At 38.1% G+C, this 21510-nt stretch overlaps 1 protein-coding gene across 3 annotated transcripts in view; it reads left to right on the forward strand.

Annotated features, from left to right (window-relative positions):
- The window catches only part of AHI1 (Abelson helper integration site 1), a 203435-nt gene that overhangs the window by 167086 nt on the left and 14839 nt on the right, over positions 1–21510 (forward strand). For 2 of the 3 annotated variants that reach the window (XM_061206760.1, XM_061206761.1), the window contains one exon: positions 15337–15386. The exons of the other annotated variant lie outside the window; for it this stretch is intronic. In XM_061206760.1, coding sequence (XP_061062743.1) covers positions 15337–15386 — 50 coding nt within the window. The remainder of the gene's footprint in view (positions 1–15336; positions 15387–21510) is intronic. 3 annotated transcript variants of the gene reach the window in all.

A 21510-nucleotide genomic window follows, 5' to 3' on the forward strand; every position in this document is an offset into this window, starting at 1 on the left:
TTATTGGAGTGTAATTGCTTTACAATGGTGTGTTAGTTTCTGCTTTATAACAAAGTGAATCACTTATACATACACATATGTCCCCATATCTCTTCCCTCTTGCATCTCCGTCCCACCCACCCTCCCTATCCCACCCCTCTAGGTGGTCAGAAAGCACCGAGCTGATCTCAAGGTGCTATGTGGCTGCTTCCCACTACCTATCTATTTTACGTTTGGTAGTGTATATATGTCCATGCCACTTTCTCCCAGCTTACCCTTCCCCCTCCCCATATCCTCAAGTCCATTCTCTTGTAGGTCTGCATCTTTATTCCCGTCTTGCCCCTAGGTTCTTCATGACCATTTTTTTTGTTTGTTTTTTTAGATTCCATATATATGTGTTAGCATACGATATTTGTTTTTCTCTTTCTGACTTCACTCTGAACGACAGCCTCTAGGTCCATCCACCTCACTACAAATAACTCAGTTTTGTTCCTTTTTATGGCTGAGTAATATTCCATTGTATATATATGCCACATTTTCTTTATACATTCATCTATTGATGGACACTTAGGTTGCTTCCATGTTCTGACTATTGTAACTAGAACTACAATGAACATTTTGGTACATGACTCTTTTTTTTTTTTTTTTTAATCATCTTTATTGAAGTATAATTGCTTTACAATGGTGTGTTAGTTTCTGCTTTATAACAAAGTGAATCAGTTATACATATACATATGTTCCCATATCTCTTCCCTCTTGCATCTCCCTCCCTCCCATCCTCCCCATCCCACCCCTTTAGGTGGTCACAAAGCACCGAGCTGAACTCCCTGTGCTATGCGGCTGCTTCCCACTAGCTATCTATTGTACATCTGGTAGTGTATATATGTCCATGACACTCTCTCACCCTGTCACATCTCACCCCTCCCCCTCCCCATATCCTCAAGTCCATTCTCTAGTAGGTCTGTGTCTTTATTCCCGTCTTGCCACTAGGTTCTTCATGGCCTTTTTTTTTTTTTTTTTCCTTAGATTCCATATATATGGGTTAGCATACTGTATTTGTTTTTCTCTTTCTGACTTACTTCACTCTGTATGACAGACTCTAACTCCATCCACCTCATTACAAATACCTCCATTTAATTTCTTTTTATGGCTGAGTAATATTCCATTGTATATATGTGCCACATCTTCTTTATCCATTCATCCGATGATGGACACTTAGGTTGCTTCCAGGTCCTGGCTATTGTAAATAGAGCTGCAATGAACATTTTGGTACATAACTCTTTTTGAATTATGGTTTTCTCAGGGTATATGCCCAGTACTGGGATTGTGGGGTCATATGGTAGTTCTATTTTTAGTTTTTTAAGGAACCTCCATACTGTTCTCCATAGTGGCTGTTTCAATTTACATTCCCACCAACAGTGCAAGAGTGTTCCCTTTTCTCCACACCCTCTCCAGCATTTATTGTTTGTAGATTTTTTGATGATGGCCATTCTAACCAGTGTGAGATGGTACCTCGTTGTAGTTTTGATTTGCATTTCTCTAATGATTAAGATGTTGAGCATTCTTTCATGGGTTTGCTGGCAATCTGTATATCTTCTTTGGAGAAATGTCTATTTAGGTCTTCTGCCCATTTTTGGACTGGGTTGTTTGTTTTTTTGATATTGAGCTGCTTGTAATTTTGGAGATTAATCCTTTGTCAGTTGCTTCATTTGCAAATATTTTCTCCCATTCTGAGGGTTGTCTTTTAGTCTTGTTTATGATTTCCTTTGCTGTGCAAAAGCTTTTACGTTTCATTAAGTCCAATTTGTTTATTTTTCTTTTTATTTCCATTTCTCTAGGAAGTGGGTCAAAAAGGATCTTGCTGTGATTTATGTCATAGAGTGTTCTGCCTATGTTTTCCTCTAAGAGTTTGATGGTGTCTGGCCTTACATTCCATTTTGAGTTTACTTTTGTGTATGGTGTTAGGGAGTGTTCTAATTTCATTCTTTTACATGTAGCTGTCCAGTTTTCCCAGCACCACTTATTGAAGAGGCTGTCTTTTCTCCACTGTATATTCTTGCTTCCTCTATCAAAGATAAGGTGACCATATGTGCGTGGGTGTATCTCTGGGCTTTCTGTCCTGTTCCATTGATCTATATTTCTGTTTTTGTGCCAGTACCATACTGCTTGATTACTGTAGCTTTGTAATATAGTCTGAAGTCAGGGAGCCTGATTCCTCCAGCTCCGTTTTTCTTTTTCAAGGTTTCCTTGGCTATTCGGGGTCTTTTGTGTTTCCATACAAATTGTGAAATTTTTTGTTCTAGTTCTGTGAGAAATGCCAGTGGTAGTTTGATAGGGATTGCATTGAATCTGTAGATTGCTTTCTGTAGTAGAGTCATTTTCACAATGTTGATTCTTCCAATCCAAGAACATGGTATATCTCTCCAACTATTTGTATCATCTTTAATTTCTTTCATCAGTGTCTTATAATTTTCTGCATACAGGTCTTTTGTTTCCTTAGGTAGGTTTATTCCTAGATATTTTATTCTTCTGTTGCAATGGTAAACGGGAGTGTTTTCTTAATTTCACTTTCAGATTTTTCATCATTAGTGTATAGGAATGCAAGAGATTTCTGTGCATTAATTTTGTATCCTGCTACTTTACCAAATTCATTGATTAGCTCTAGTAGTTTTCTGGTAACATCTTTAGGATTCTCTACGTATAGTATCATGTCATCTGCAAACAGTGACAGCTTTATTTCTTCTTTTCCAATTTGGATTCCTTTTATTTCTTTTTCTTCTCTGATTACTGTGGCTAAAACTTCCAAAACTCTGTTGAATAACAGTGGTGAGAGTGGGCAACCTTGTCTTGTTCCTGATCTTAGTGGAAATGGTTTCAGTTTTTCACCATTGAGAATGATGTTGACTGTGGGTTTGTCATTCATGGCCTTTATTATGTTGAGGAAAGTTCCCTCTATGTCTACTTTCTGGAGGGTTTTTATCATAAATGGGTGTTGAATTTTGTCGAAAGCTTTCTCTGCATCTATTGAGATGATCATATGCTTTTTCTCCTTCAGTTTGTTAATATGGTGTATCACGTTGATTGATTTGCGTATGTTGAAGAATCCTTCCATTCCTGGGATAAACCCCACTTGATCATAATGTATGATCCTTTTAATGTGCTGTTGGATTGTGTTTGCTAGTATTTTGTTGAGGATTTTTGCCTCTATGTTCATCAGTGATATTGGCCTGACTTTTCTTTCTTTGTGACATCTTTGTCTGGTTTTGGTATCAAAGTGATGGTGACCTCGTAGAATGAGTTTGGAAGTGTTCCTCTCTCTGCTATATTTTGGAAGAGTTTGAGAAGGATAGGTGTTAGCTCTTCTCTAAATGTTTGATAGAATTCGCCTGTGAAGCCATCGGTCCTGGGCTTTTGTTTGTTAGAAGATTTTTAATCACACTTTCAATTTCAGTGCTTGCGATTGGTTTGTTCATATTTTCTGTTTCTTCCTGGTTCAGTCTCAGAAGGTTGTGCATTTCTAAGAGTTTGTCCATTTCTTCCAGGTTGCCATTTTATTGGCATATAATTGCTTGTAGTAATCTCTCATGATCCTTTGTATTTCTGCAGTGTCAGTTGTTACTTCTCCTTTCTCATTTCTAATTCTATTGATTTGAGTCTTCTCCCTCTTTTTCTTGATGAGTCTGGCTAATGGTTTATCAATTTTGTTTATCTTCTCAAAGAACCAGCTTTTAGTTGTATTGATCTTTGCTATCGTTTACTTCATTTCTTTTTCATTTATTTCTGATCTGATCTTTATGATTTCTTTCCTTCTGCTAATTTTGGGGGTTTTTTGTTCTTCTTTTTCTAATTGCTTTAGGTGTAAGGTTAGGTTGTTTATTTGAGATGTTTCTTGTTTCTTGAGGTAGGATTGTATTGCTATAAACTTCCCTCTTAGAACTGCTTTTGCTGCATCCCATAGGTTCTGGGTCGTCGTGTTTTCATTGTCATTTGTTTCTCGGTAGTTTTTGATTTCCTCTTTGATTTCTTCAGTGATCTCTTGGTTATTAAGCAGTGTGTTGTTTAGCCTCCATGTGTTTGTATTTCTTACAGATTTTTTCCTGTAATTGATATCTAGTCTCATAGCATTGTGGTTAGAAAAGATATTTGATACAATTTCAGTTTTCTTAAATTTACCAAGGCTTGATTTGTGACCGAAGCTATGATCTATCCTGGAGAATGTTCCATGAGCACTTGAGAAGAATGTGTATTCTGTTGTTTTTGGATGGAATGTCCTATAAATATCAATTAAGTCCATCTTGTTTAATGTATCATTTAAAACTTGTGTTTCCTTATTTATTTTCGTTTTGGATGAACTGTCCATTGGTGAAAGTGGGGTGTTAAAGTCCCCTACTATGATCGTGTTACTGTCGATTTTCCCTTTTACGGCTGTTAGTATTTGCCTTATGTACTGAGGTGCTCCTATGTTGGGTGCATAAATATTTACAATTGTTATATCTTCTTCTTGGATCGATCCCTTGATCATTATGTAGTGTCCTTCTCTGTCTCTTCTAATAGTCTTTATTTTAAAGTCTGTTTTGTCTGATATGAGAATTGCTACTCCAGCTTTCTTTTGATTTCCATTTGCATGGAATATCTTTTTCCATGACCTCACTTTGTCTGTATGTGTCCCTAGGTCTGAAGTGAGTCTCTTGTAGACAGCATATATATGGGTCTTGTTTTTGTATCCATTCAGCCAGTCTGTGTCTTTTGGTTGGAACATTTAAACCATTTACATTTAAGATAATTATCGATATGTATGTTCCTATTACCATTTTCTTAATTGTTTTGGGTTTATTGTTGTAGGTCTTTTCCTTCTCTTGTGTTTCCTGCCTAGAGAAGTTCCTTTAGCATTTGTTGTAAAGCTGGTTTGGTGGTGCTGAATTCTTTTAGCTTTTGCTTGTCTGTAAAGGTTTTAATTTCTCCGTCGAATCTGAATGAGATCCTTGCTGTGTAGAGTAATCTTGGTTTTAGGTTTTTGCCTTTCATCACTTAAAATATGTCCTGCCACTCCCTTCTGGCTTCCAGAGTTTCTGCTGAAAGATCAGCTGTTAACCTTATGGGGATTCCCTTGTATGTTAGTTGTTGCTTTTCCCTTGCTGTTTTTAATATTTTTTCTTTGTATTTAATTTTTGATAGTTTTATTAATATGTGTCTTGGTGTGTTTTTCCTTGGATTTATCCTGTATGGGACTCTCTGGGCTTCCTGGGCTTGATTTACTATTTCCTTTCCCATATTAGGTGACATTTTCAACTATAATCTCTTCAAATATTTTCTCAGTCCTTTTTTTTTTCTCTTCTTCTTCTGGAACCCCTATAATTCGAATGTTGGTGCATTTAATGTTGTCCCAGAGGTCTCTGAGACTGTCCTCAATTCTTTTCATTCTTTTTTCTTTATTCTGCTGTGCAGTAGTTATTTCCACTATTTTATCTACCTGGTCACTTATCTGTTCTTCTGCCTCATTTATTCTGCTATGGATTCCTTCTAGAGAATTTTTAATTTCATTTATTGTGTTGTTCATCATTGTTTATTTGCTCTTTAGTTCTTCTAGGTCCCTGTTAAACGTTTCTTGTATTTTCTCCATTCTATTTGCAAGGTTTTAGATCATCTTTACTATCATTACTCTGAATTCTTTTTCTGGTAGACTGCCTATTTCCTCTTCATTTGTTTGGTCTGGTGGGTTTTTACCTTGCTCCTTCACCTGCTGTGTATTTCTCTGTCTTCTCATTTTGCTTAACTACTGTGTTTGGGGTCTCCTTTCTGCAGGCTGCAGGTTCGTAGTTCCCATTGTTTTTGGTGTCTGCCCCCAGTGGCTAAGGTTGGTTCAGTGGGTTGTGTAGGCTTCCTGGTGGAGGCGACTGGTGCCTGTGTTCTGGTGGATGAGGCTGGATCTTGTCTTTCTGGTGGGCAGGACCGCGTCCGGTGGTGTGTTTTGGGGTGGCTGTGACCTTATTATAATTTTAGGCAGCCTCTCTGCTAATGGGTGGGGTTGTGTTCCTGTCTTGCTAGTTGTTTGGCATAAGGTGTCCAGCACTGTAGCTTGCTGGTCGTTGAGTGGAGCTGGGTCTTAGTGCGTTGAGATGGAAATCTCTGAGAGAGCTTTCGCCATGTGATATTACGTGGGGCCGGGTGGTCTCTGGTGGACCAGTGTCCCGAGCTTGGCTCTCCCACCTCAGAGGTTCAGGCCTGACACCTGGCTGGAGCACCAAGACTTTGTTAGCCACATGGCCAGGTACATTGGGAGTTTCTTGCCTTTTGGGAAGTCTGAGGTCTTCTGCCAGTGTTCAGTAGGTGTTCTGTAGGAGCTTTTCCACATGTAGATGTATTTTTGATGTATTTGTGGGGAGGAAGGTGATCTCCACGTCTTACTCCTCCGCCATCTTGAACCTCTCCTATACATATATTTGCCCTCAATAAATTATGAGCCTGAGAGTTACTGTGTCTGTTTAATGTTGTTTGTTGGGAAGGAATTTGAAATCCTTGATGGATAGTGCTGGTAAGAATTGAGATTCAAACCAGAGGAAGGGGAGAAGGCAAGAATGGGAGGAGTTGACAGGGATCACAATAATCCATGCTTACCGGCTACTAAGCGAAGTCAGCTTCACACACACAGATCAGGAATCAGTCCTGAGCTCTCCAACCCCCACAGATTATTGGTTTGTTATATGCCAGAGTAGGAGTTCTCAAACAGCAAGGCCTTAGAATCACCTTGGGCACTTGTGTGAAAATACCAGTGCCCAGACTCTACCCTAAACGTGCTACTCTTTGGGAGATACTCCTTTATATTTTTGAAAGCTCCTTTGTAGACACAGAGTTATGGAATTTTGCTAGAGAATGTTCTTCCAGCCTCATCAAAGGAATAACATATCTACTTCAGGCCCTTTGATCTCAGGCTATAAACTTCCAGTTGACCTGACTAAATATGAGTCTATAAGCCATTACACACAGCCATGTGAAACCAACAGGAATCAACTTTCCAACAGTCATATTCCCCCCAAAGTTCCCACCTTAGTACTGGACGTGTAGGATATTCTCTATGAATGATTACAATTTGATTGAGACAGAGCTCCCCAAAACTTCATAGATTTGTCAAGGAATAAGATTAGGAAAGGTAGCAACTAAGAACAGTAAAATAGTAATTTGGTGGATGCACAGAAGCCATGCCTAAAAATACACAGTCAATTTTAGTCATTTACAGCAATTATGTTCTGTAAATTCACCATGAACACTGAATTAGTGAATTCTAAACCAATGCTCCTAGAGGAGATGCAGGATTAGGTTCTTGAGAGCCTCTGGTCACAAGATTTCCATCAACCAATCAATACATAACCTTGTTTTATGTGTATGTCTGTCTAAAGACACTTAATTTAATATAGTTGAGTCATTAAAATTGAACTCATGCACTGTCACTTGCACCTAAACAAAACTTAACTAGTACACATACTTTATCTGTGGGGCACCTTAGCCCTCTTGTACTTAGTCACACTAGACAACACTGCAACACTATGCTTAGGGACCATTTTAAACAGCAAAATCACCAACAAAGAGCACAAAAATGTGAAAAACATGGCACTAAATAGATCATAAAAAGGACATTTGTTTACTGCCTGAGAGCTGAAACAGTAAGACGGAGCATGAGAAACATTGCAAGGCATTAGGAGATGCTAACGTTCCTCCCTCAGCTGGGAACGTGTGCATTGGGCAGCTCAAATGTGTCACCACTCTGCGCCAGTGCATGTATTCAACTGTGACAGCACCACACGCATTGATTTGGGGGTTACAAGTAAATTTTAGTGAGTAGGCAAATTTGCAAATAGGGAATCCACAAATAATGAGGATTAGCTGTATTTTGAAACTGTATTGAAAGTACACAGTCATTTTATAAAACCTGTAAGTCTTTATAATAAAGATGAAGAAGGAAAAGGTCAGGCATAGGAAATTGGATCAAAAGTGTAACCTACTATTCCTAGCATGGCTCATGCATACGACTTTTTTCTTCTATTCCTTTCTTTGTCTTTGGATGGAATAAAAGGGCCGTAACTTCTTTAAGGCAGAGACTGTGTCTCGTTTAAAATTGAATTCCCAGCATCCGGCACAAAGCAGGTATTCAGTAAATGTTTATTGAATGAAGGAAGGATCAGGCAAACAAATAGGAGTAGCTGTACTGAGGTATGTATTAATCTTCCAAATCAGACCTGACCCTGTCGAACGTCAGCAGGGATGGTGTTGCTCACGGGCAGATGGTCAGCAGTGCGCAGAGGGCTGCAGTGGACTTGGTAAAATTGCCACGTCTCCTTCAGTCTCTCCAGTTTCCTTCCCTTATCGCCCATCACTAGGGAATAGTCCAGTCCCAAAAGAGGCAGTGGGTGACCCAAATGATTCTTTAGTTTGCAGAAATTTTTTTTAAAAAGAGGGAGGGTGGCGGCATTCTGATGTTTCCTGCCTTCTTGGTTATCTGCCATCAGTTTTCACTCTCCCCAAACCAGCTCACTTAGATCACCAGGAATTAAATGCATGGAAGCAGCACTTATTTAGCAGTTTGATGTCATATACATATGGCACTTGGTGTTACTTGGCATACAGGTCTTACCAGTCCCCAGGCCTGGGGGTAAACCAGTTGTCCATTTCTCTCACTTCTACTCTGGAATTTCATCACTGCTAAAGAAAAGCACAGAATTGTGGTGGTTGTCTCTGTGTCATACTTGTGGTTCCCAGCCTCAGTGAGACCCGTGGTCTTGATCATCTTCTTCCTGACTGACTCCCTACCCCATGCTTTACAGTGCCTGCTCACAGTAAGGTCCACCTAACCTCTTACTCCAGGCTGACTTTATCTCCCTGCTTTCTCTGTATTTCTGTTACTTCCCCTTCCTTCTCCAGCTGCTTTCAGATCATAGAAAGACGTGCCCTCCTTTCTATGGCCGACCTCTCCACTTGTATTTTTGGTCATTTTCCCCTCCCACATTCTTCTAGCCTCACTCAGCCAATGACCTGCATCCTCACTCCTCCACCCCTTTGGTGTCTTTATAGTTTATTCATTTAACACATATATATTGAATGCCTGCTGTTTTTCCAGGCACTGTGGTAGAACGTTGTCTGGATGGTGTAATGGTGAATTAAACAGAAGTAGTCCCTCCACTTACAGAATTTACAACCTAATGAGTGAAAGTAACTGTAATTAATGAGTCATAAAACTAAAACATAAGCAGTGAAAGGACAGTGAAGGGAAGCTGTGAGGCCTTGTGGTGAGAAGTGGATGGGTTAGTTTTTGTAAGGGGGTGGGGGGCAGGAGGATACATTTGAGGCATTAGAAACAGCTTGTGCAGAAGCCCTCAAGTAGCTAGAAGTGCTCATCAGAGAAACTGAAAAACCAGCTGGTCACAGGGGAAGGGATAAGGGATAAAGCACACGATGGAGGGAGGGACTGTTTCCAGCAGTTTACAGACCATGTGAAAAAATCCTCCATATGCCAGCTTTCTGGGTCATTAACACCTCTGCTTTTTTCTGTTTCCTTAATGTTTGTAACAGTGCGCTTACCTCTCCTGTTTCTCTCTCATTCTCTGGCTTTGCCTGCCACTGTAATACAAGCCTTCTCCAAGATACATGCTGCATGTTTTTTATTTTTCGCTAGCACTTTTTTCTGGATTATCCTCTACCCCTATCATTTCAAATATTACTTGGTATTTCAGATGTATCAAAGTCTACATCCGTAACTTCGGCTCCTGTTCTGAATTCCCCAAGTGTATTTCTAACCGCCTACTAGAAATGTCCACATTCACGAAGGTGTCATTCTGGAATCTCTGGTCCAGTGTGCCCAAAACCAAATCCATTTTTAAAAACCCAATTTTTTTTGTTCTCTACTCCAGCGTGTTATGGAATCATCATCTACCTTCACCTTTAAGGAGTTCTCTCTTGAAAGAACAGTCAAATATCGGGGGTTTTACAGCATAAAAGTCTGTTTTGGTAGAGTTCTATATGAAATGCAAGGGAGCAAATAGAAGTGGCCCCTGACCCAAGCTTAATGAAGTCAGGAAAGGCTTTCCAGAGGGGTTGATTTCTAAATTGAGTTTTATGGGAGGAAGAGCATTCCAGGCAGACTGAACAAGTATGAAGGCATGGCACACAGGCCACCACAAATATTTCATCATGGCTGGAGCCTAGGCTGCAAAGTTAAAAAGAGAGAAAGCTGAACCTGAACGAGGAGACGGGATCAAGAAGATCCTTGTATGGCATGTTAAGGAGCTGGATTTGATCCTGGAGATACTGGGGAGCCATTGGAGGATTTAAAACATGGAGGATGGCATGATCAAATCAGTTGTTTCAAAAGCTCGTTCTGTAAGCTCTGAGAAAGGGGGAAAAAGAAAAAAAGCAGTGAAATAAGACCCGGAGAGACGGTTGCAGCAATCCGAGCCAGCCATAATGAGAAAGTAGGGTTTGGTGAGGAAATCCATGTGAAGGAAAAGGAGCAACCTAGGTTTCTAATGTGACCATCAGTGTGTAAAAGCAGAAGGGCCCCTTCAGCGTAAGATGCGCTGTATGTAGTGGCTGTGCGGCAGCCAGGGGGCTCAGGAGAGATTTGCTGAGAACTCAGGCTTGCAAGGTAGTTCTGATGAAGATGGATGGTTCCAAGTGTATTTTCAGAAAAACTGCCGTATTTACAAGATTTGCTGAAAACTAACAATTGCCAAATCATTTTGAAGAAAACTGGAGACCCAGGTTCTGGGTATTGATTTGGAAGTCTTTAGCATAAACATACCTGTCGAATCCATGGGAACAGGGGAGTGTACAAAACTAAAGGGTAGAAGGCATTAAGGAGCGCCAGTTTTTTTAAAGAGTGCACTGAGGGGGAGGAGCCTGGGAAGGATATTGCTGGAACCAGCCCCCCAGCCCCTACCTGTGGAGGTCTCCACGCTCCCATTCTCCGGTCTTTACTGCACCGTTTACCTGCCTACCAGAGGTACCTTCCTAAAATAGAAATCAAGTCCTGATTTACCAGCTCAGAAATCTTAGCTGATGCTATATTTGTCTTTGAAATCCAAATCTCTTAAGTTTTAATCTAGCTCTCATCCCTCAGAGATTGAACAGAAGTTCTGACCTACTTTTCCTCATCTCCCAAATCACCCTACCGAGTATGCTGCCCTGCAGACGCAAAACCTCAAACCTCTGCTTACCCCGTTTTCTCCAGCTGTATAGTTTTTGTGCTACGCCAACTATCGGAAATTCAGTTTATCCCTTAGGAGACAGCTAAATGCTCCCTCTTCTGAGAATCCTTCTCAAAAGCCTCCAGTTGCAATTCAAGACTTCTGTTCCTTTATATCTGCACATTTTTTTTCCTTTATCATAATGTGGATCTCCCTCTGCTTTGTTGGTTGTCTCCATGCCTTTCCCTGTTAGAGTATAAGCTCTTGGAGCCTACTTAGCTTTGTATCTCCAGGGCGTGTAGCACGGTGCCTTGCCCCTAGAGTGGCTTTCCGTTAAGTATTTATTGTTGTTGTCATTTTTAATTGGCATAATTAGTATCCCAAACTACAAATCATGAATCAAGATGAAGGCCTTTACTTTTTGTTTTAATATACTTATAGAAACTGCATCTTAATGCAGAGGAATATTTTGTCCTTAAGGAAAAGCATAATTGGAGGATTTAGCGTCAAATACAACTCAAATAATCAACAATAAATTCTAAAATCAAAGAATCAACAGCAAACTTGTATGAATATTTAAAGTCATAAAATTATGCTCCCAGAAACATAATTTTAGCAACAGAGAAAACCTGAAAGCTTATCTAGTCGAGTGGTTTGTAAACTCTCTCCTCTGTAGAGCCCTGTTCCTCAGGGCTCTGTAGGGTAGGTCTGGGGAGGCCAGGTTGGCCAGACCACCAAACCTAGCTTCACCTAGAGAAATTCTACTTTTCAGTGTTTGTATGTGAGGCTTTCAAACAAAATTGTATTGAAAACGAGTTTCGCTTTTAAATCAGTTTGAAAAACAGGATTGTAACCTTCAGGCTACTTCTGTAATCTTGGTGACTCTGGGCCTCCATTTCCTCATCTGTAAAATATAAGAATAGTGCTATGATAGTTCATGCTTTTATTCTGAGCACCTCCTGTACATTTTCAAGTAAGAAAAACAGACCTCAAGAGAAGTTAAGTGGCTTACTCAGGCCACATAGAGAGTTAATGACAGAACCAAGATTAGAATTTAACCAACAGCCCTCGTTGTTGGGTTTTTTTTCTTTTCAATAAAAATTCCTACAAAGTGGGTATAAAAAAATTGCAGATATTAATTCTTTGGAAAAGGTAGATATCAGGAGGTATAGAAATAGCTTTAAAAATAGAGCTCTACTATATCATAAATTTGCCTTATTTAAAGCTGGTGTGCTACTGCAACAAACATAGATTGAACATTTACTTAATTTTACATTCATTCTTCAAGTTTATAGAAATATTTGGGGGAGTTGCTTGCATGGCCCATTTCTCTTTTACAAAGTTATTTATGAGTTGTTTCTTCTTGGTAAATCTCCGTGTAATCACTGGAGCTACTGAAAATCATTCCATTAATCATGCTTTTCATGTTTGTCTCACTGCATCTAAACTTAAAAGCATCACTACGAAGTTGTGAGGGTTTGGGAAGCAAGAGTCTCCAGATTCTGATCCTTTCATTCATCTCCTTTGCTTTGCTCATCTTCCTCTCTTCATCCCCTCCTCTCCAAATCAAGGGTATCCATGAAGAGGAAATGAAGTCACAAAACAGCTGAGAGGTGTGTGTGGACAAGAGGGAAAGAAGGGCAATCATGCTCCTTGGCCTTGATGGGGGGTGAGGGTGCTTATGGGCTGATTGTCTCATAGCCTTGGGCTTTTTTGTTTAAAGATAAAGTGAAACAAAACAGCTCACAGAGACACTTCCTTCTTCCCCCTCCTTCTGCCTCCATACCCATATGGCGCGCTGCTGCTGAGACCAAGGAATGAGTGAGTAAAGGTGTTGAGAAGTGAAGTATTGGTCCTAAAGAAATAAGTGTCCTTTTACAAATCAGTGTCAAGACTTTGTAATGTGGATCTCCTACTAATTTGTGATTCATAGGATTTGAACATAGGTTAAGCCAACCTTTGCATCATGAAAAAGGACTTGGATATGCCCGCTACAGTAATGCAGTAATACAGTAGGAAACAGGGCAGGAACCATGTTTAACCTGCTTAAGACAGACTTTCTGAGGACATCACAGCACCCATTTCATATGAAAAGACTATTAGAAGCAGGTTTGGTAAGACCTGCACGTAGTAGTATGTTGTTACTCATTTGTCAGGGTCACAACAAGCAAGGAAAAGTAACACTGACGTAACAGTGATGTATAATTCAGTCTGACTTCCCTTCCCTCAACCTCTGGAGTAGATTTATATTCTGATTAGAGCCATTATGTTGGGTTTTTTTAATCCAGTAATTTTACAACATTTCATATACAGTTGGCCTTCCTTATCCACGGGCTACGCATCTAAAGAGTCAACCAAACATGGATCGAAATTATTTGGAAAAAAAATTCCAGAAAGTTTCAAAAAGCAAAACTTGAATTTGCCATGCTGGCAACTATTTACATAACATTTACATTGTATTTACAACTATTTGCATAGCGTTTACATCGTATTAGGTATTATAAGTAATCTAGAGATGATTTAAAGTATACAGGAGGTTGTTAGGTTATATACAAATACTACACCATTATATGAGGTACTTTAGCATCTGCAGATTTTGGTGTCTGTGCAGGTGGGAGTGTCCTGGAACCAATCCCCCTTGGATACTGAGGGCCGACTGTATATACATGTATTTAAGGTAAGATGTTGCTCTTGCCTTGGGCAAAGAGAGAGAAGTAATACTTAGACCATGTAAAAGAAGCATCTGACCTTTAATCTGATGGCTGTGTTTGGAATTTATTTCATAAGTCTGGGGAAAAAAACTGAAGAAATTCAGTTACAGTTGATGCTTTCTGAGAGGTTTTGATGGTTTTCTTCTGCTCTATGGGCTTGAGGGCAGGTAGACTATTCTGCAGTCTGCGTTAGTCCTTGAATTTAAATTTTCTATGTGTTTGTACTTTTTTCCCCAAACACATTTTAACTGAGTCAGATCATCTTCAAATAGTTGAGAAAAATCCAAGATTGGTTCTTTTGTTGTTCTTTGAAATAGGCTCACTTACTACAACGTTCAGGTTTTGCCACTAAGTCTCCTTGCCCTTTAACTCTTGTTTTCATTACATGCTTGATTTAAAGCTATATAGCCAGCAATAATATTACATAATTATGGTCCAGAAAAGTACAAAATCCTCTTGAAATCTTTATGATAAGAAAAGTAATACTTGTTTAAAGGGACTCAGTGCCAAATCTTGCTGAAATCTGATTGTGAAGGAGGAAATCCAGAAAGGCAAAACAAGTTTCAATAGAGATAAGACTGGGAAAGCAGTAGTTACTCAAAGAAGTTAAGACTGAAAGAGACAGTTGTACTCCTTGTCTTTCATTTCATTTTGGTTTTTTGTTTTCTGGGGTTTTAAAACTTTAATTAGGTAGATATGATATATCTCTTTCATTTGTATGTAACTCAGAACTTTAACATAGTAGTGATTTATATTTTCTATGTGAATTTTAAGTAGATTCTTTCCATAACATGTAATTATCTGTAAAAAAAAATTTGCAAGTCTGTCTTATAGCAAGATTAAGTTGATTTCTAAACTACTGTCTCATATCAACCACCATTTTCCACAGTATCCTTTCATTTGGAATTAATGTTCAAACTCTAGAGGAACTATCTAACACTCAGAGTATAATCTGGCACCACTGAAAGTGCTTATTTGATTTTCTCATAGAGGTGCCATTAATAAAACAGATATACTAAGCAAATTTTGTAGATTAAAAAGAGCTTGTAGATTAAGATTTAAAGAGCTTGCAGATTCAAAATTTTACACATAGTTCAGTGAGTAACACCATGAAAATACAGTGTACTGACAAGATTACAAAGGAAAGATGCAGTGTTGAAAGGTAAATTTAGAACTTAAGTAATATAACATAGTATTACTGAATTAATTTAGGCTGACTCACAACTGACTCTTTTTGCCACACACCTGAAAGCTCACTTTATTTACGAAGAGCACTTAACCAATCTGGAGAGCTGTTTCCTTGGTTTTCCATGGGAGTGAATAGACACTTGTGATAGACATGCTGATAGACACTTGTGTTCAGAACAGGCATGCTCTCTCCTCATTCATCCAGTTGGTGGGTTTTCAACATGTGAATATTGCCTGTGTTGTCTTCTGTGATTTGTGACTTACTCTTTGTTCTTCTTTCACAGCTGTCATTCAAGTCCCAGGATTTCAGACCGGGCTCAGAGTCTATGACACAGTAAGCAGCTTTTCCTCCTAAGTAATTTGCAGTGATAAATAGTTGTTGTTTTTCTTAAGGACAATTTCTCCATTTCCCTCTTCATAACACCACACTAAAAAAATTATGAAATGCCTATTTCGAGGCATTAAAGAAAAAAAGCTAATACCCAGAACATTATCATTGTATATGTCTTAGAAATGCCTAATGTAAATGAGCAATTTTTGAAGTATTTATTTTAAAAGATCTCTAGGAAGTTTTTGTATTTTTTTGATACTTGCTATATTACTTAATAACATAAATAGAAAATCTCTCTTTTACCTCAAAAAAAAAAAAAACCAAAAACCTTTGCAAAGCACTTCTCAATTTTTATCATTGCAGATCATTTTGTACGTAATTTGAAGCCCTGACTTCATATTCACACATCACTAGCAAACTATCACATGAGAGTAACAACCTTGAACAGCTCAGGTGTCTGCTGTGCCCTCCCATCCCACCACCACTGTCCCCACGTTGGGTGCATGCCTACACACATGTGCACACAGAGAATCCCTGCTGAATGTCCTTCAGGAAAATATTGAGTTGGCCAAAAAGTTCGGGGGTTTCCACAACACCTTACAGAAAAACCCGAATGAACTTTTGGGCCAACCCAATATTTATTCATTAACCCTGCTACGCACTTTGACATTTTGAAGAATATGTCTCTTCCAGTTCAGAAATTCTGATTTAAATGGCACTCTAATTTACAGGAATTATCAGATAAAACCATGCATTATTCTATAATATTTCATTCTACAGATGAAAGACAAACAGAATTTTTAAATGGTATTTAAGAGTCACAGAATCATGACCTAGAAGATCCCTTAGAAATTCTACATTCTCTCTGTTTTACATTCAGGAAAACTAAGAGGAAATACCTTGTGCAAATGTCACAAGGCACATTTATGTCAGCGCTTGAACCAAGCAAGACCTAAGTCTCCTGATTCTCAGACTACCGGGGTGTGTGTGTGTTTGTTTTTTATACTATATTCAGTGTTATTAGGCTCCTTGGTAAGATGCCATTTTGTTGTAAGTTTAAAAAATCTTTCTTTTTGAGAGATAAAATTATATTGATGATTATATGATTATATATAGCCCTGTATTACATCAGAGCACAGCCACTCACATTATCGCATTTGAGTCTCCCCATTTCCCTGCAGACCATTGCTCTGACCCCTCTTTTGCATGTGGAGAAACATGATCTGAGGGAGGTAGTAAGAGGCAGACCCAGTAACAGAACACAGATCCTGTGTTTCCCAATCTGCTCTTCTTTCCATGCTTTCTCTCTGCCTGTCACACGACACAAATACACATCCCAGGTCTTTCAGTATTTTGTTTTTGTTATATCTGCCAGGTATGTTTTCAGTTCCAATCTCTGAACAATTGAAATTTTACATAATAGTTGATCATATAATAACTGACTCTGAGGAATATATTCAATGACAGATCACCCATGTAAAAAATACGCTAGATCAGTGAGGACAAACTCTGTTTCAACAACCAAAAATGACCATATTTTAATACATTATGGGAACAGTCCTCTCTATGAATATTTTTATAAAATTTTTTAGAACTTTTATCTAATATGTGAATGAAAGGTTCTGTAGTCACTCTGACTACTTTGGATATGTATTTTCAGATGACAGAGAGATCCACACAATGCTCTCCAGATTAAAATTCAAAAAAGCCTCAAAAACCATCCCAGCTTGTTTCTAAGGCTGTCAGGGTAGCTTGGCTTCTCTTTTTGAACATAGAGCACTTAAGAAGCTTCTGAAAATAAATTTTCATGAGAAGTTCAGATATGTCTAAATGCTCAAGTTCATCTAAAGCCTTTGGGCTTTCCCTGTACTCATAATTTCTTAGAAGTAAGGATGAATTAAGATACATTTCTCATGACTTAAGAACTGTAGGCCAGTTGAAGGTGGAAATACTATAGCCCAGTATGTCATTTCTTTATTTCTCTAATTTACTTAAATGAGTCCATTGTACCCAAGTAAATGGATAGAGGCTAATTTTTTTGTTTCTTTGCAGCCTTGCCATTCAGTTACTAACATCTGCTCATTAGTTGGTTGACCAAACTTTGTAAATGAGCCACATAGGACTGCCTCTCACCACTTTCCACTTGAATTTCTTGTCTCATTTATACTTTTTAATTTTTTTTCAGAAATGTCAATCACTTCTGTGCAAACAATTTTTACACATTTTAATAAAGCTACACTCTCTTATCTTAAAAAGATACCAAGAAGAAACTTTTACAGGTTAATTTAAAGGCATTTTCTTGAAAGTCTTAAACTTTTACCTTTTGTATCTCATGCCCCTATGATGTTATGATCTGCTGCCCAAGTCAGAGTTTGTAATGAAGCTTCTACAAATATGTTATAATCCATAATTAGTATTAGTGTTCCCTAGTTACTAATATATTTTATCTTGAGTTTGTTGGGTTTTTTTTTTAAACATAGAATGCTTTATTTCATTAACAGGTTTGGTCAGAGAGAAGTTAATTCAGATGGTCAATAATATTAAAGGCCTTTATTTGTGAACACTCATATGTGAACTGAATGACTGAATGAATGCAAGCTCTTCTTAATGCAGTGCAGCCATAAGTGTTAACTCCAAGTATCCGATCTCTCCTCCACTATATATTTTTCCATCTTTATAATAATCCTATTCCAGACTTCTTCAATTTCTTCTTCTTTTCATGAGAAGAAATTAGTTTACCTTTTTCCCCTAAAATACCCTACTACTTGCAACTTTTTTTTTTAATTTCTTCTTTTGATTATTCACTTTTCAGCCTTTTTCTCCTCCTCCCATTCCCCGCCCTTTCTGAAATCAAAATTATCCATTGTCAGGTGTGTGACATCACAGAATTCCTTATATATTCTAAATATGTTCTTTATCAGATACATGATTTGCGGATATTTTCTCCCGGTCTCTGTTATGCCTTTTCATTCTTTTAACAGTAGCTTTTGAAAAGCAAACTTTTTTTTATTTTGATGAAGTCCAATTTGTCAATTTTTTTCTTTTCTATATCATGCTTTAGTATAGTATCTAAGAAACCTTTGCCAAAGTTACAAAGGTTTTCTCCTATGTTTTCTTGTAAAAGTTTTATAATTCAAGTTGGTTTCATATTTAAGTCTATGATCTGTTTGTGTTAATTTTTGTATATGATGTGAGGTTTGGATCAGAGGATTCTGTTTTGTTTTGTTTGCATTTGGATATCCAGTTGTTCTAGCATCATTTGTTGAAAAAACAGCTGTGCCTCAACTGAGTGGTCTTTGCACCTTCATTGAAAATCATTTGTCATTATAAGGGTAGGTCTGTTTCTGGACGTATTCTAATCCATTGATCTACTTCTGTCTTTACACCAGTAACACACAGTCTTGATTACTGTAGTTTTATAGTATCAGGTATTATTATTTTATAGGAATCAGGTATTATTGGTCCTCCAGTCTTGTCCTTTTTTAAAGTCGGTTTAACTATTCAGGGTCCTTTGTATGTCCTCATCAATTTAGAATAAGTTTTTCTGTTTCTACAACATAGGCTTCTGGAATCCCAACTTGTATTACCTTGAATCCAAAGATAAGTTTGGGGAGAACTGACATGTCGACTTTCAGTCATCTGACTCATTAACATGAAATATTTCTCCATTTATTTAGGCTTTCTTTAATTTCTCTCAACACTGATTGTTAGTTTTCAGCGTATAAGTCCTGCACATATTTGACTGATTTATTCCTGCATATCTCATTGTTAAATGGTATTATTTTTCAATTTCAATTTGCAATTGTTTGTTGCTAATTTATGGGAATACTACTAATTGTTGTATGTTGTCTTGTATCATGCTACCTTACTAAACTATCTTGTTAGTTTTAATAACTTTCTGGTAGACTTCACCAGGTTTTCTATATAGATAGTCATACATATAAAAGCCAGTTTAGCTTCTTCTTTCCCAATCTGGATGCCTTTCCTCCCTCCCTCCTTATTACACTGGCTAGAACCTCCAGTACAATGTTGAATAGAAATGATGAGAGTATATATTCTTATCTTCTTTTGTCCTGAAGGGAAGTGAGTGGGAAAGCATTCAGTCTTTCACCACTAAGTATATCATCATAGGTTTTTTAATAAATGCCCTTTATTCCTTCATTTCCTAGTTTGCTGAGAGTTTGTATCAGGAATGGATGCTGGATTTTTGTCAGATGCTTTTTCTGCACCTACTAAGATAATCATATGATTTTTCTTTTTAAATGTGCTAATATGGTAAATTACATTGGTTTTCAAACGTTAAACCAACTTTTCATTCTTTGAATAAACCCCACTTAGTCATGGTGTGTTATCCTTTTTATAAATTGGTGGACTTGATTTGCTAAAATTTTATTTAGAGTTGTTTGTATTTTGTTCAAGAGAAATATGGGTCTATAGTTTTATTTTCTTGTACTGTCTTAGTCTGGTTTTGCTATCAGAGTAAGCTGGCTTCATGGAATGCGTTAAGAAGAATTCCCTCCTCTTCAGTTTTCTGGAAGAGTCTGTGAGGATATGATATTACTTTTTCCTTTTGTAATTTCTATTTATTTATTGATATTCTCTATTTGATGAGATGTTGTTCCCATACTTTCTGTTAGTTCTTAAGTATGGTTTTCTTAAGTTCTTTGAATGTATTTATAATAGTGGATTTCAAGTCTTTGTCCAGAAAGTCTGATGTCTGGGCTTCCTAAGCGACCGTTTCAGTTGATTGCTTTTTCCCTTGTATGGTGCATACTTTCTTGTTTCTTTGCATGTCTTGTAACCTTTTATTGAAAACTGGATATTTTGAATGATATAATGTGACAACTTTGGAAATTAGATTCTTCCCCCTCCCCAGGGTTTGTTGTTGTTGCTACTTATTGTAGTTGTTCGTTGTTTGTTAACTTCTCTGAACAAATTCTTTAATTCTTTAGTTGTAATGTGTTTGTCCACAGGAGTCTTTGCTCAGTTATATTAGTGATCAGCTAATAATTGGAAACCGATTTCCTTAAACACCTGGAACCAGTAGGTCCCCCAGTCTTGTCAGGTAGGGGCTCTGTGTGTGCTGTGCACACCTTCAACACCCAGCCAGTCAGTTGACACCTCTGTCTTAGCCTTCACTTCCTGTTGGCATGGAGTGTTAAGGTCAGCCAGCGGTGAGGGCTTAAGGCCTTCTCAGGTCTTTCCTGTGCATGCACACAGCCCTACACATGTGTAAGTCCTTCTAGACTCCCAGGACTAAGTCTGAGCTTTTCAAAACCCTCATGGACAGCTTATTCCCCCAGCTTTTCCTTTAAAGCTTTTAGTTAGTCTGTTGTTTGCCTACTGTTATCCACCACTCAGGCAGCCCTGAAGTTAATTGTAATTGCCTCCCAGGGAAAAGGCAAGCTCTAAGATAAGTCAAATGCAGACAGCCTTACAAGTGGTGTCTTCCAGGAAACCACCAAACAGGTCAGATAATGACAATTCCTTGGGAATGAGGCTTTGAAAGAGCTCCAGCCCTGTTCTGCTTCTTCCAGTGGCTGCCAGGTTGCTGGCTTTCACCATAAACGCAGGCTCTTCTTTTTTGAGGTACCCACAGAGCCAGACAGTGGGGATGGGATAAGGTAAGTTAAAATGCCACAAAGCTCACTGTTCTTACCAAGTGTCAACCATTCTTCTTGAATAAACATTCTCCGGGTTACTACAAGCTATTGGCTAATTTCCAGAATCTAAAAAAGTTGATTCTAACCATGCTTGCCAGTTTTCTCATAGCTTATTTGGAGGAGAAATTTTTCAGAAGTCCTTACACCACCGTTTTTACTGATGTCACTTTATTTCTTCTTCAGATGTTGCGTAGACTCACCAGTAAAGCTATCTGGGCCTGGAGTATTCTTTTATGGAAGATTTTTAACTACAAGTTCAATTTGTTTAATAGAAGTAGAGCTATTAAGGTTATCTATTTCTTCTTATATAGGCATTGATAATTTGTATCTTTCAAGGAACTTGTCCATTTCATCCAAGTGGTTGATTTCATTGACATAAAGTTGTTCATAATATCCCCTCATTATCTTTTTAATATTGAAAGAATCTGTAATAATGTTGCCTCTTTAATTCCTAGTGTTGATAA

The sequence above is a fragment of the Eubalaena glacialis genome, chromosome 12 (assembly GCF_028564815.1).
Source record: "Eubalaena glacialis isolate mEubGla1 chromosome 12, mEubGla1.1.hap2.+ XY, whole genome shotgun sequence".
Classification (NCBI taxonomy): domain Eukaryota; kingdom Metazoa; phylum Chordata; class Mammalia; order Artiodactyla; family Balaenidae; genus Eubalaena; species Eubalaena glacialis.